This window comes from Pan troglodytes, chromosome 19 (assembly GCF_028858775.2).
Source record: "Pan troglodytes isolate AG18354 chromosome 19, NHGRI_mPanTro3-v2.0_pri, whole genome shotgun sequence".
Lineage (NCBI taxonomy): Eukaryota > Metazoa > Chordata > Mammalia > Primates > Hominidae > Pan > Pan troglodytes.
Window position 1 is genome coordinate 20,503,844 of NC_072417.2, and position 14,033 is coordinate 20,517,876.

General features: G+C 36.7%; 1 protein-coding gene across 4 annotated transcripts in view; it reads right to left on the reverse strand.

Moving 5' to 3' along the window:
• NPEPPS (aminopeptidase puromycin sensitive) overlaps window positions 1-14,033 on the reverse strand; it is a 109,931-nt gene that overhangs the window by 33,889 nt on the left and 62,009 nt on the right. For 3 of the 4 annotated variants that reach the window (XM_063798336.1, XM_063798335.1, XM_054671273.1), the window contains 6 exons: window positions 10,208-10,329; window positions 6,879-6,986; window positions 4,023-4,223; window positions 3,479-3,575; window positions 3,323-3,356; window positions 2,357-2,471 (listed from right to left, as the gene is read on the reverse strand). In XM_063798336.1, the coding sequence (XP_063654406.1) occupies window positions 2,357-2,471; window positions 3,323-3,356; window positions 3,479-3,575; window positions 4,023-4,223; window positions 6,879-6,986; window positions 10,208-10,329 (677 nt within the window). Of the gene's footprint in view, window positions 1-2,356; window positions 2,472-3,322; window positions 3,357-3,478; window positions 3,576-4,022; window positions 4,224-6,878; window positions 6,987-10,207; window positions 10,330-12,558; window positions 12,625-14,033 lie in introns of those variants that run through there. The other variant, XM_024350273.2, reaches the window with a different exon arrangement.

Consider the following 14,033-nt stretch of genomic DNA (forward strand, 5'->3'; position numbering starts at 1 on the left):
CACCTGTTAAATAAGAATGCATAGTAAATGGAATGGACAAAGAATATGAGTGACAGATAAAACCAATTTTAAAAAAATTTTAAAGATCTTAATCTAAATTTTATTAAAGTTGATTAAGCCTATTAGTAAAAGAAAGCAGGCCAGGCACAATGGCTTGCTCCTGTAATGCCAATACTCTGGGAGGTCAAGGCAGGAAGATCACTTGAGCCCAGGAGTTTGAGATAAGCCTGGGCAACATAGTGAGACTCCATCTCCAAAAAAATTAAAAAGTAAAAAAAAATTAGCTGGTCATGGTGACACACACCTGTGGTCCCAGCTACTTGGGAGGCTGAGGCAAGAGGATTACATAAGCCCAGGAAGATGAAGCTGCACTGACCCATGATTGTGCCACTGCACTCCGGCTTGGGTGACAAAGTGAGATCCCATTCTCCATCCCCAACCAGTCCCCCCAGAAAAGGCCAGGTGTGGTAGCTCATGCCTGTAATCCCAGCACTTTGGGAGGCTGAGGTGGGAGGATTGCTTGAGCCCAGGAGTTTGAGACCAGTTTAGGCAACAAAGTGAAACCCTGTCTCTACAAAAGGCAATACAGTGAAACCTTGTCTCTACAAAAAGTGCAAAAATTAGCTGGGCATGGTGCCACACACCTGTAATTGCAGCTACTCAGGAGGCAGAGACAGGAGGATTGCTTGAGCCCAGAGGTCAAGACTGTAATGAACCATGATTGTGCCACTGCACTCCAGTTTAAGTGACAGAGTGAGACTCTGTCTTAAAAAAAAAATTATTTTGATATTAAGTGATAAGTGGCTATTTGCCTAGTAGCTTCCTAAAATAAACTAGCATAAAATGAAACTTATTTTCCAACCTATCCCTAAGCCCTTGGAATTTCAGTTCTAATAACTAGAATAGTTACATAAAACCAATAAAAAGTTGTTTAATAAGAATGTACACATTTCCCCTACTAAAATTTATTGCTTGTAGTTTCAAAATAAAATCATAAAGTTATCTCAAAGCCAAGCAAAAAAATTATTTGGTACAAAGTAGCAAACTCGCTGCATTAGAAGAAAAGGCCATTTCTTCACATATTTGAATACAGGCACCAACACATAGTTCCACATGAAATTATATTTCTTTTTTTTTTTTGAGATGGAGTTTCGCTCTTGTTGCCCAGGCTGGAGTGCAGTGGCGTGATCTCGGCTCACTGCAACCTCTGCCTCCCAGGTTCAAGCGATTCTTCTGCCTCAACCTCCAGAGTAGCTAGGATTACAGGCGCACACCACCACACCCAGCTAATTTTCTATTTTTTTTAGTGGAGATGGGGTTTTGCAACATTGGTCAGGGTGGTCTCAAACACGTGACCTCAAGTGATCCACCCGCCTCAGCCTCCCAAAGTGCTGGGATTACTGGCGTGAGCCACCGTGCCCGGCCTGAAATTATATTTCAAAGAATTTTTTTCACCTGTAAAATTTTAAACATCCAAAATAAAAGGAAAAGATTTATTTTCAAGGGTTGACTTTCTGTAGAAACTCTCTGAGACACGTAATAGTTGATAAATGTCTTACATTCTTATTTATATGACGTATGGACTCAATCTACATTCAAATCAGGTTCTGCTCTTTGGCAGCCTAAAATGTCAGGGAATCTAGCTGGCTCCAGAATATCCAGTTATTTAATTGCAGAGGTACATCTAGTTCACTTATTAAATCCTGCGCTCCCAAGCTCTAACACAGTTGGCATTCATAAATAGTATTTACTTAGAGTAAGAGTGAAAAATCAGGACTGAAGGGCAGAGATCATTACTGCAAACATTATAAGGATTTCAACAGAACAGCTGGAATTTTAATACAGCTTTATTCTGCACTCTGCAGTTTGTTTACTTTTATTTCATTAAATTTCAACTTAACATTTTAGGCAATGAAAAAACTGACTCCTAAAGACATTTCTCTCTAATTAAAGATCAGTTTGTTATTCATCAGGTTACTTTTCAGCTGTGAATCAGATTAACAAATAAGATTCAAGAAACTACAGTTAGCCTGGAATCTCACTGCATGATTCATTCATCTACACCTAAGAGGAATGTTTTTCTCTCACCCAAATTAGTATCTTGACTTTTCCCATTTGCAGACAAATTTTAGAACAGTTTAGGAAGTGTCTGTTGAATAAAGACTATCCATATGCCCTTGTTCAATGCAGAGATTCTGACAAGCCCTTTCAAAGTGGACCTTTTAAAATAATACTTTTCTATCACTCAATTATTTTTTGGCACAGTGTTGCAGCCAAACTTGAAATACTATGTAGCCAAAATAATGTGGAGTAGGATGAAGATAAATATATTTGAGCACTTAAAAATATTAAATACCATAGTAACAAGATTTCCAAACCATTGATGGGCGAGTTCATGTCCCACAACCAGAGCAACCCACTGGCGGGATGAAGAACAGGAATTTTTTGGATCAATAAGCAATGCAGTCTCCCTGTGTTTAAAAAAAAAAAAAAAAGAAACAAATTTAAACAATAAAAGTGGGCATGCATAAGTTGGGAAGTTCAGACAGTAAGTCAGATGGACAAGTTAGGCTTTAGAGATATTAGGAAAATATTTCCTAATATGGAAAGAAAAAGTTTCACGAAGATTAAAGACTACCCCAACAGAATTAATACAACAGAATATCAAAGATGTGACACAAGTTTAAGTATCAGTTTGTTGACAGAATAGCTGCCTGAAATTTTGGGAAAACATTGTCTAAGGGATTAGCGATTACTGTGCTAGATGGAGAGAGAAGAAAGTCCTTCCATTAAATGAGGGGAGTGGTGGAGGAAGATGCATTCCATAGTCCCAAAAACAGCACTGAGCCGGCTGTCCAACACTTAGCTCATCTAAGAAGGCAATTGAAAGTAGAAGGCAAAAACTTGTTTACAGACAGACTCTGCTTTTAAAAGTTATTCAACTCACATGTTTATGTTGTGGTGACAGACATGTAAAAACTTGGCTAGAAGATATGAAATTAGGGAAGGTTCTCCAAGCTGGATAAATAGCTATGAAACTACTGGCAGGAAAGAAAGGCACTGCAATGAGAAACTTAGCCAAGAATATATCTAAAAATGCTACTACCGCCAGATGCTCACTTTAAAATCTTACACCCTCAGACAGTAGCACCAAAGGGAGGGGTGTCCATCTGCATTCTTGAAATGTGCATGGAAGTGGGGGAAGGTACAAAAATTTACACCATATCGTAAAGCAGAAGCTACTCAACTGTGATTAGGAGGGAAGCCCTTTTGAAATCAGTGATTTGAAAAGATAAGGCAGGGTAATACATCATTAACATACCTATAAGTAACAAGGCCCCAGTTCTCCATGGCACCTTCACAAAATAAATATAAACATTTATTGATATATATATATATATATATATACTCTTGCATCAAAAGTCACAAAATTTTAAAAAGTTATTACAATTCAGCAATAAAATGAAATTTACTTTACCAGCTGCAAAGTCTGCAATAGCAATGAGATCAATTTTAGGTAGAGGATAAGGAACATTGAAGTAGTCCTTATAAAAAGGCAAGGTTTTAGCAGCAACCTATAAAAGTATAAACAAAATAACCATCTAATAAATATGTTATTATAATTCATATTGAAACCCACAAAGGAATCCTGTTGCAAGCCAATGTATCTTAAATTACTAGAAATGAATCCCGAGGAGCCCTACCCTCCGAAGACTGCCTTAGCTCCAAACTTTGAATACAATGGCCAAACTTTAATCCATTTATAACTTGATATGAAAAATGTAACTACATATTTTCCAACCCATTCCCTAGAGACATTCCACTCTTATATTCTCTTAATTATTATTTTGTAAAATAATGAAACACCAAGGTTGGCATTTCCTAAATTCTATTAAAAATAAACCAAGTAGCACAACTTTCAGATTAAATTATAAATAACTGTACTAATAATTGACCAGAAATGTAAATTCCCCAACCTGGAGTTATGGACTGTTGGAACAATCCTCTTCAAGTACATTTACCTCTAACGCAAATTTTCCTTGCTCTGCTTTGCCAACAGGAGTGTAAACACGGACACACACACCATCTTTTGACCTTGTTTCTACAAAGTCATATTCACCCACAACAAATGCCACCAGATATGTAGACATAACAGGTGTGCGGGCAAACTTCACTTCCACTAAATTTTCATCATCAGGGTATGGTTTCCGGTCAATTACATTCTTTAAGAAGAAAAAAAAGAAAAATTTAAATAGGTTTACATTAATACCATAGAGCAAATACCAGCCAAAAACTGTAGGCTTTACTGCATCTCTTTCCCCCTTTCTATTCTAGCATGGCTTATTTCTCTACCCCAATTCATCCAGTGCTTTTATGCTGTCTTTAAGAAGGAAAGTGGTCTGATAAAACACTCAAACTAAGAAGCTGGAGGCTGAAGTGTTAAAACTACCAAGGACCTGTGAGAGAAAAGAGGAATGGACTTTTCTCAAATACTTATTATAAGCCAGGCATTGGGATGATTTAAGTTAAGGGCTTCATACTTTTCAACTGACATAAGTTTAGGAGAAAATGACTATTAATAAAAATAAAATAGGGGCTAGGCGCGGTGGCTCACGCCTGTAATCCCAGCACTTTGGGAGGCTCAGGCAGGCGAATCACAAGGTCAGGAGATCAAGACCATCCTGGCTAACATGGTGAAACCCCGTCTCTACTAAAAATACAAAACATTAGCCAGGCATGGTGGGGGGTGCCTGTAATCCCAGCTACTTGGGAGGCTGAGGCAGGAGAATGGCGTGAACCAGGGAGGTGGAGCTTGCAGTGAGCTGGGATCACACCACTGCACTCCAGCCTGGGCGACACAGAGAGACTCCTTCTCAAAAATAAATAAATATAATATAATTGTAGAATCTCCCATTTCAAAGGATACAAACTTCTAGATCGAGGGCATTCTCTACCAAAGTTGGCTCTAAGCTTATTTGTGAAGAAATTTCAACTTTACCTTTGGAGTCCCTAATTTCCTTTGGTGTTCTCCCTCTTTTTCCTATTCAGGCTCTGTTTCCTCAAGCTCTCTCTATTCTTCCTTCCAAGGAAGACTTATTCAAGAACACACTGATAAATTCACTCATACTAAAGTGTGAATGAATACTTCCGTTTAATGTATTAGCCTCCTCTTCTAAGAATACGTGAGAAGAGAATGACATTCTATTTATGGGATGCTCTCCCCCAATAAATACATAAAAGAGTTATTTTCAGGTGCAGCAGGTTTTTCCAAGTTCCCCACACAAGACAGTCCTAGACAACACACTTCAAGTGGGGAATGCTTACCCTGTTCATGAATGAGATCAATAACACTGGTGAAGAGAATACATTCCAAGAATACAAACAGCCAGAAACCTAAATATACTTCATTACACAGCTATATCTTTTGAATTTTTTTAACTTTTTAAAAACATAAGAGACAGGGTCTTGCTCTGTTGCAACCTGTTTTTTTTTTTTTTCTCTCCGAGATGGAGTCTTGCTCTGTCACCCAGGCTGGAGTGGAGTGGCGCGATCTCAACTCACTGCAGCCTCCACCTCCCAGGTTCAAGCAATTCTCCTGCCTCAGCCTCCCAAGTAGCTGGGGTTACAGGTGCCTGCCACCATATCTGGCTAATTTTTGTATTTTTAGTAGAGATGGGGTTTCACCATGTTGGCCATGCTGGTCTCGAACTCCTGGCCTCAAATGATCCACCTGCCTCAGCCTCCTGACGTGCTGGGATTACAGGCATGAGCCACCATGCCTGGCCTTTTTTTTTTTTTTTTAAGAGATGGGGTCTTGTTCTGTCACCCAGGCTGGAATACAGTGGCGCAATCATGGCTCCCTGTAGCCTCAAACTCCTAAGTTTGAGAGATCCTCCCACATTAGCCTCCCAAGTAGTTAGGATTACAGACACGTGCCACCATACCTGGCTAACTTTTAAGTTTTAAATCTTTTGTAGAAATATGGTCTCACTATGTTGCCCAGACTGGTGTCAAACTCCTGGCCTCAAGCAATCCTCCTGCCTTAGCCTCCCAAAGCACTGAGATTACAAGCAAGAGTCACTGTACCTGGCTTTCTTATGACATTTAATAAGTCAAGACCTTTTTCTTTTTTTTTTTTTTTCTGAGATAGGGTCTGGCTCTGTCACCCAGGCTGGAGTGCAGTGGTGTGATCTCAGCTCACTACAACCTCCGCTTCCTGGGTTCAAGTGATCCTCCCACCTCAGCCTCCCAACTAGCTGGGACTACAGGTGTGTGCAACCACACTCAGATAATTTTTGTATTTTTAGTGAGGACAGGATTTCACCATGTTGGCCAGGCTGGTCTTCAACTCCTGACCTCAAGCGATCTGCCTACCTTGACTTCCAAAAGTGCTGGGATGACAGGTGTAAGCCACCATATCCAGCCCAAGACCTTTTGCTTTTAGTTACTATAAATCTATTAAACTTGTCAATTTACCTCTCTAAATTAAAAGAAGTAGATAATCTTATAAATGTATTTAACAAGGAATTTGACAAAGAGAAAATCCTCCAAAAATAAAGCTATCAAGAAAAAGAGGTCTTGGCTGGGCATGGTGGCTCATGCCTGTAATCCCAGCACTTTGGGAAGCTGAGGCAGGAAGACAGATTGACCCCAGGAGTTTGAGACCAGCCTGGGCAACATAATGAGACCCCAACTCTACAGAAAAAAAAAAAGAAAGAAAGAAAAAGAGGCTTATTGAAAATAAAGAAAACTAATATTTATGTTCCTATAATATACCAGCACTGTGGTAGGTGGTTTCATATTATCCCATCTAATCAGCAAACTAAATCTGCTAAAGCCTATTAAAATTTTAGATAAACTTATAAACACATACATACCATGTTTGATAAAGCTACTCTGTCTTTAGGAACAACCAATGAGATATCAAAAGTTGCTTTGATAGCAGGCTCATCCCAGCAAGGAAAAGCCCTTCGGGCATCAGTAGCCTTAAGAAAAGAATATGAAATATAAATACCTTAGAATTAACCTAACAAGTTATTTCATAAAGCAGTCACCATTTCCCTCTGTCATTCATTCATTCCCTTGTTCAAATATTTACTTTCTCTTCAGTGCCAGGCAACAAGCTAGGCATTAACTAGAAAGAAAAGACAACACTTGCTACCACTGCCATTCCAGCAAATATCCAGGAACAGTGTCTGCTATGGATTTTAACAATATATTATAATTATTTACAACTAAATTTTTGTTTACATTTTAACATTTCAAATTTAATGCAAATGCCTTCAAATCAATAATGTTAACACAACACAGCACAGAACAGTAAAGAGTATGCTATAAGAATTCAAAGTTAGGAAAACATGGTAAGTTGCCTCTCTGGCTTTTATTTTTGAATTAAAAATAAAAATATTCTCAATCTTTGATGTGCTTTGTTCTTTATCTGGAATGGCAGCAATGGGAATAAAGACAGATGCTCTATCAATTCAAGACAGGTCATTCATTTAATGGCACTTCCATATGCTACACATAAAACTGTCGCCACTTGACCTACTTGAGTCCTTACTCTTTCATTAAAAATTTAAAAAAGAGCAAACTTATGAAAGCAAAATAAAACTTAGGGGTTCTGCAGGGTATCAGTTATAAAGGAAAGAAACTTTAGTAAACAGAATTTTCCATTTATTTAGTAAATAAAATGGAACCAATGACAAGATTCTGTATCATAAAAAGAAACAACAGGCTGGGTGCAGTGGCTCATGCTTGTAATTCCAGCACTTTGGGAGGCCGAGGTGGGCGATCACCTGAGGTCAGGAGTTCGAGACCAGCCTGGTCAACATGGTGAAACCCCGTTTCTACTAAAAATACAAAAATAAGCCAGGCATGGTGACATGTGCCTGTAATCCCAGCTACTCGGGAGGCTGAGGCAGGAGAATGGCTCGAACCTGGGAGGTGGAGGTTGCAGTGAGCCAAGATTGCACCACTGAACTCCAGCCTGGGCGACAGAGCAAGGCTCCGACTAAAAAACAAACGAACAAACAAACAAACAAACCAAAGAGGCAGAAGAAACTTGGCTGACTATATTCTCAAAAACATTAAATAAATAATGAATTCTATCAATGAATAAAAAAGACATCTGAAAAGAAGGGAGAGTATAAGGAAAGAAATGGCAGCACAGAAGCATTTAAATTAGAAGCAGCAGCAGAGAAATGAATTTATACTAAAGGAAATTAATGACATAGATAACAAGATTTAAGTTTGAAAATATCTAAAGGACAAAGTGATAAAAGCAATTAAACATAATTTGAGAGACAGATACTAGAGCTAAACTGAGTATTAACTGAGAAGGGAATGGAATGGATATCACAGTGAAGATATAACAGAAAAACTCTTTCACACTGAAAAATTATCGGAATCTAAAAATCAATAGGGTTCACCAAGTACTAGGCAAAAATCAATGAAAAGTGAACACCTGGTTTAAAAAACAGTTTAATTTTCAATATCAAGATATAATTTAACAAGCAAGCAGGAAGAAAATAAAGCAAAACGAAACAACATCTTACCTACAAAGGAAGAAGAAACATTTTAGTCTGTGACCCCTCGTCTTGAAAAAGTGAGATGTAGAAGACTTTGGAAACAATATTCACAGACTTTTGAAAGTGAAAAATTGTAAGCTGATTGTACTACTCTTACAATTGAATGAGCTGGGCCTATTACTCATGGCAAGAGAGAACTCACACCATAGGGAACCACTGGTGTCTCCATAAGAATGTAAGAAAGAACCCACTATACGATTTGGGATTTGGTTTACATGATTTGGAAGAGGGTCTAAGTAAACAGGGATTCACTCTAGATTGAGTGCTGCAAGAAGTCCTATGAGGCAATTCTATGGGTATGTATCTCAATAAATCTTATCTATACAGAGGCCAGACTAGAGCAAATCTAAAACCGTAATTGGTAAAGAAGCAGTAGTCACTCATTTTAACTGAGAGATGGAGATGTTTGATATTTTGCGGGTAGCATAGTGATCCTGTATGTACTGTACCTAGGCAAAATTATGGATCCCTTGTTTTGTCTCACTTTATTATGGTCTCAAGTAGCCTTGTCTAAAGTTGGTATTCTGTAATATTATGTCTAATAGGGAGAATAACATGGGCTAGCTGTGAGTGCCAGACAACCTCTGGATGTCAAAAGTTGCTCTTTTTACCTTTTTTCATCAACAAATCTATATACCCAGTAAATCTGGTCATGTATAAAGGCAAATGAAAGATTTTTCAGAAAAGCAAAGGCTCAGGAATTACATTACCCACATACCTTCTCCTAAAAAAAAATTGTTTAGAGACATACATCAGCCAACCATTCCAGGATGAAGTGTTCAAAGTGGGTAGAGAAAGGCATTAGAATCATTCAAACACAGAATTAAACCTAAATATCTGTGGCAAATATTATTCTAAACAGAAGGTAACATAAAATTATTGAAAGAAGATACATCAGATAAAACAAATTAGTAGTAAACTGGATAAAAAATTTTAGGTTATCCCCAACAAGCAAACAATATAGGGATATGGGCAGAAACATAAGAATGGATATCATGAATTGTTTCTTTATCCATATTGAAATTTATAGAAATAAATTTAGATTTAACACTTAAAAATACGACTAGCAGATTCAAAACAATTTATATAATTTGCAAATACTTGACAAATAAAAATCATCCTGGCCTACACAGGACAGCAAATATATATATGTGTGTGTGTGTATATATATGTATACACACACACACACACACACACACGGAGGAAAAAAAAAATCAAAGACAGCACAGATACTACAGTAAGATAAACAAAAGATGTCAAAGAAGGAAAGGAATTCCAGAAAACAGCTAATAACACTGTAGGAAAAGCCATAGGAGTCAAATACTAAGAGAATGATTTTAAGAAAGGTACACAGTATATAGGCAATTCAGGTATCAAAATGTGTCGTGTGTTTGAGTGTCTGTGTGTATAACTGTATATAATCATTCCCCAACCCATACCCTTAATTCCCTCCTTTCTATAGAGAGAATGGCTAAATACAAAATAAAAATTCTAAAATTGTGAATACAATCATGGCCAAGGGCACCGAGCCTCAAATAATCACCCCACATAATAAAACACAGCTTTGTCAGAATGCCTAATTTAAGAATAATAGTATTTTAGAGAAGAATAACCCATACCTCAAACTGTGTTACAGCAGCATAGCGCACCTCTCCAGAAGGGGTAGTATATTTACTTCTATAGAAACCTTTCATTTTGTCATTCAGCTCTCCAACAAAATCTATCTTTAAGGTTCCCGTACCTGTGATTGAAGATAAATAAAAAACACTTTTATGGAGATGTTAAACACAGTTACCAAAAATATGTCCTCAAGACACTATATTCAGTTAGCTATTTACAATGTTCAAATCATTCCTTCCTTTTTCAAATATTCCTCCTGGCAATGGAGAGAATACAGTACTTACTAAAGTAAAAGGCAGACTAATCCTAAAATAACTCTTCAAAGTCATGTTTAGGGTGACTGCCTAAAAAGTTATTAACTTAGTCTCAAACTACCAATATGTGAAAATAAGAACAGGAAAGGAAACAAACATTTATTCTTAAATGCCTGATATGTGCTATTGTGCATAGTGCTTTTAAAATATATGTAACTATTTATAAACCTGGAAGTAGATATTGTCCTCATTTTTTCAGATGAGGAAACTGAGGCTGAGAAGCTAAATAACTTGTCCAGTGTCATACAATTAGTAAGTAGTGAGAATGGGATAAAATGTTTAAGTCCAGAATTCATGCTGTCTGCCAATTATACATGTGAATTGGTCCTTTTACACAACTTCATGCATAGAAAGAGAAATGTAGCCAATTACTCTATCAAGATAAGACACTAAATGTTTACTCCAAATGGAACACTGATTGCATAATTTTGTAAGGAGCTATAGGGAAGACCAATGATTTGATCAGCAACAGGGCATAAAACAAATTCTTACAAGTCACCTCAATCATTTGAAATCTGACAAAGAAATACATTTAATTAATAAATTATTAAATGCAAATAAAAATACAACTTAAATATGTATTCTATTGTTGTGTAAGAGCAAAAACAATTTAGACAAAAAAGTGAGCTTTTTTGAGTTTATATACTTTCTTTTTTATAACATAAAAAATTATAATTATTATCTAGTAATCATCTGCTAAATACAGATGCATGGCAAAACAGTAATCCCATTCTGTGTTTTACAAATCAAGTCACAAAAAAACGTAGAGGAATGGTGACTTTTTAGTTGACCATTTTAAAGGCCCTACTTATATCAAGATTTAAAGCATGGGAAGTCTAACAAATCAAAGATAGGGCATGACTATAAAGTAATTAACCAATCATACCAAACTTTTATATCCTAATGTTTCAAATTGTCATTTTGGAATGCTAAAGAGCAATGACATTTGACATTGTTCAAAATGTTGTGACTTTCTCTCTTTTTTTTTTTTTTTTGAGACAGAGGCTTACTCTGTTGCCCAGGCTGGAGTACAGTGGTGTGATCTCGGCTCACTGCAGCCTCCGCCTCCTGGGTTCAAGCAATTGTGCCTCAGCCTCCTGAGTAGCTGGGACTACAGGCGGGCATCACCACGCCTGGCTAATTTTTGCATTTTTAGTAGAGACAGGGGTTTGCCATATTGGCCAGCTGGTCTTTAAACTCCTGGCCTCAAGTGATCCACCACCTTGGCCTCCCGAAGTGCTGGGATTACAGGCATGAGCCACTGTGCCCGGCCCCTCTGACATTCTTTTGAATGATCTCAAAGTCAAATCTTCATCTTATAAAATTGAATTTGCTTTTGGAAAGGACCAAAGTTATGGGGAGTGCGAGTCTACAGAATAAGTGAATGACAAACTACAAACTCTCTCTAGCCTGATGCCTCAAACTGGTTCTGAAAGTAATTTAAGTGAAAATTTCAGACCTTTAGAGCAAAGTCACCACTAATGAAAGTGCTATATTCTTAATCATTCTGAGAAAAAACCAACTCAACCGAAGCTTAATTGAAGACATTTGTGATGTTTATTTTTAAAAAATCAGATATTTGTAAATATCTAAAGAGGACAATGAATACTTTTTTCTTTAAAGAGAATGACAGGTTACTGGGACAGTATATATGAATATAGTAAAATAATTGATAATTCTAAATGATACTAAAAAATTAAACTATAAAGCAAAATTTAAATTAAAAATTTTTAATTTCTATTTTCTTTAGAAATTCACTTAATTTTTTTAAAAAAGCAAATGTATTCACATTAATAAAGTTTGCAAAGAACGTCTAACAGATTATAAAAACCTACTACCTTTAATGGAAACTGTATGATGGAATTTTATGTTACAATTCCATAAGTGGAATTGCCCAGTCTGTTTCACTAAGTCAATCAACTGTTAAGATGTTTTTTAAATATAATTCATATTTCATGGTAAATCTACTTGCATTTTTTCCTAGTTGGAACAAAAGTGGTTTTAAAACTCATAACTAAATAAGAAAGACTGCTTACACTTTTACTCGGTTTTAAATCTCCAAGGCCATCAAACCATAACAAGATATTGACAGTGACCACTTCCAAAAAGTGGCATACTAAACAAAATACAAAGTATTGGAAAGAGTTATTACCTGAAATTCAAACAAAACACAAGTTAAAGTATTTAAAAATCATTAATAAGTTTAATTAGTGTCACATTATATGATACCAATTACAAAGTATTTACTTACTATTCATATAGTAGAATTTTAGGGCAAGTAGGAGAAAAAATGACTTTTTAATAAATTTCATTTATCAAATTTACACCATATTAATGAACGGATTGCCAAATTGTCTAATTTTATGCCTATCAACACACATAATTTACACCACTTCCTCAAATTAGATACCTTATTTCATATCCAATGTATGAAATATTTATGTTTGGGGTTGTAAACCTTTTGAAACATACATCAAGCTCGTTTATAAAGTAAACAACTGAAAAATTGGGACTTCCATCAAAAACCTTAAATGTTTAAAGCTTAGGAGAGTATAACAATTGTAAAACCTGGAGTAAATCTTGAAATACTTTAATAATAAGAAATTTAATGAGCCTACTAAATGCTATAAAAATAAAGAGATTAATTTATACAAAAAGGGAATAAAGGTTGTTGCCTTTGTGTCACCACTTCTTTTTTTCTTTGGAAAATGGAGTCTCAGTCTGTCACCCAGGCTAAAGTGCAGTGGTGCAATCTCGGCTCACTGCAACCTTTGGCTCCTGGGTTCAAGCAATTCTCCTGCCTCAGCCTCCTGATTAGCTGGAACTACAGGCGTGCGCCACCAGGCCTGACTAATTTTTGTTTTTAGTAGAAACAGGGTTTCGCCATGTGTTACCACTTTTTATTATCTTGTTTTTGACTCTTCAAAATGCTGACAACTACCAGTGTTTCTCCATATAAATGCCACCCTCAGGACCCTCAGCCACTAATTCTAAGGTTGTTAGACCTTACAATAATTATGGTAATTTAATCACTATCCCAGAATGGTGCCAATTTCAGAAAAGTAGGTTTTACTTAGCTGTATAATAGCTTGCATTACTGTTAAATTTGATGAGGCTAAACACAAAGATTATTAATGTCCTCCTAAGATAAGCTCAGTATTTGCTTCATTATTAGATAGATCACTTGTGCAATCTGTCTTGAAAAAGATTAACTTCATTCTTAAAGCAAACCTTGGGAAAATGTGAAAGCCAATGATTTCAAACAGATATTCAATAATTCAATATTGTCGGCTGGGCGTGGTGGCTCACACCTGTAATTCCAGCACTTTGGGAGGCCGAGGTGGGCGGATCACGAGGTCAGGAGATCAAGACCATCCTGGCTAACACAGTGAAACCCCATCTCTACTAAAAATACAAAAACAAAATTAGCTGGGCGTGGTGGCGGGCACCTGTAGTCCCAGCTACTCGGGAGGCTGAGACAGGAGAATGGCATGAACCCAGGAGGCAGAGC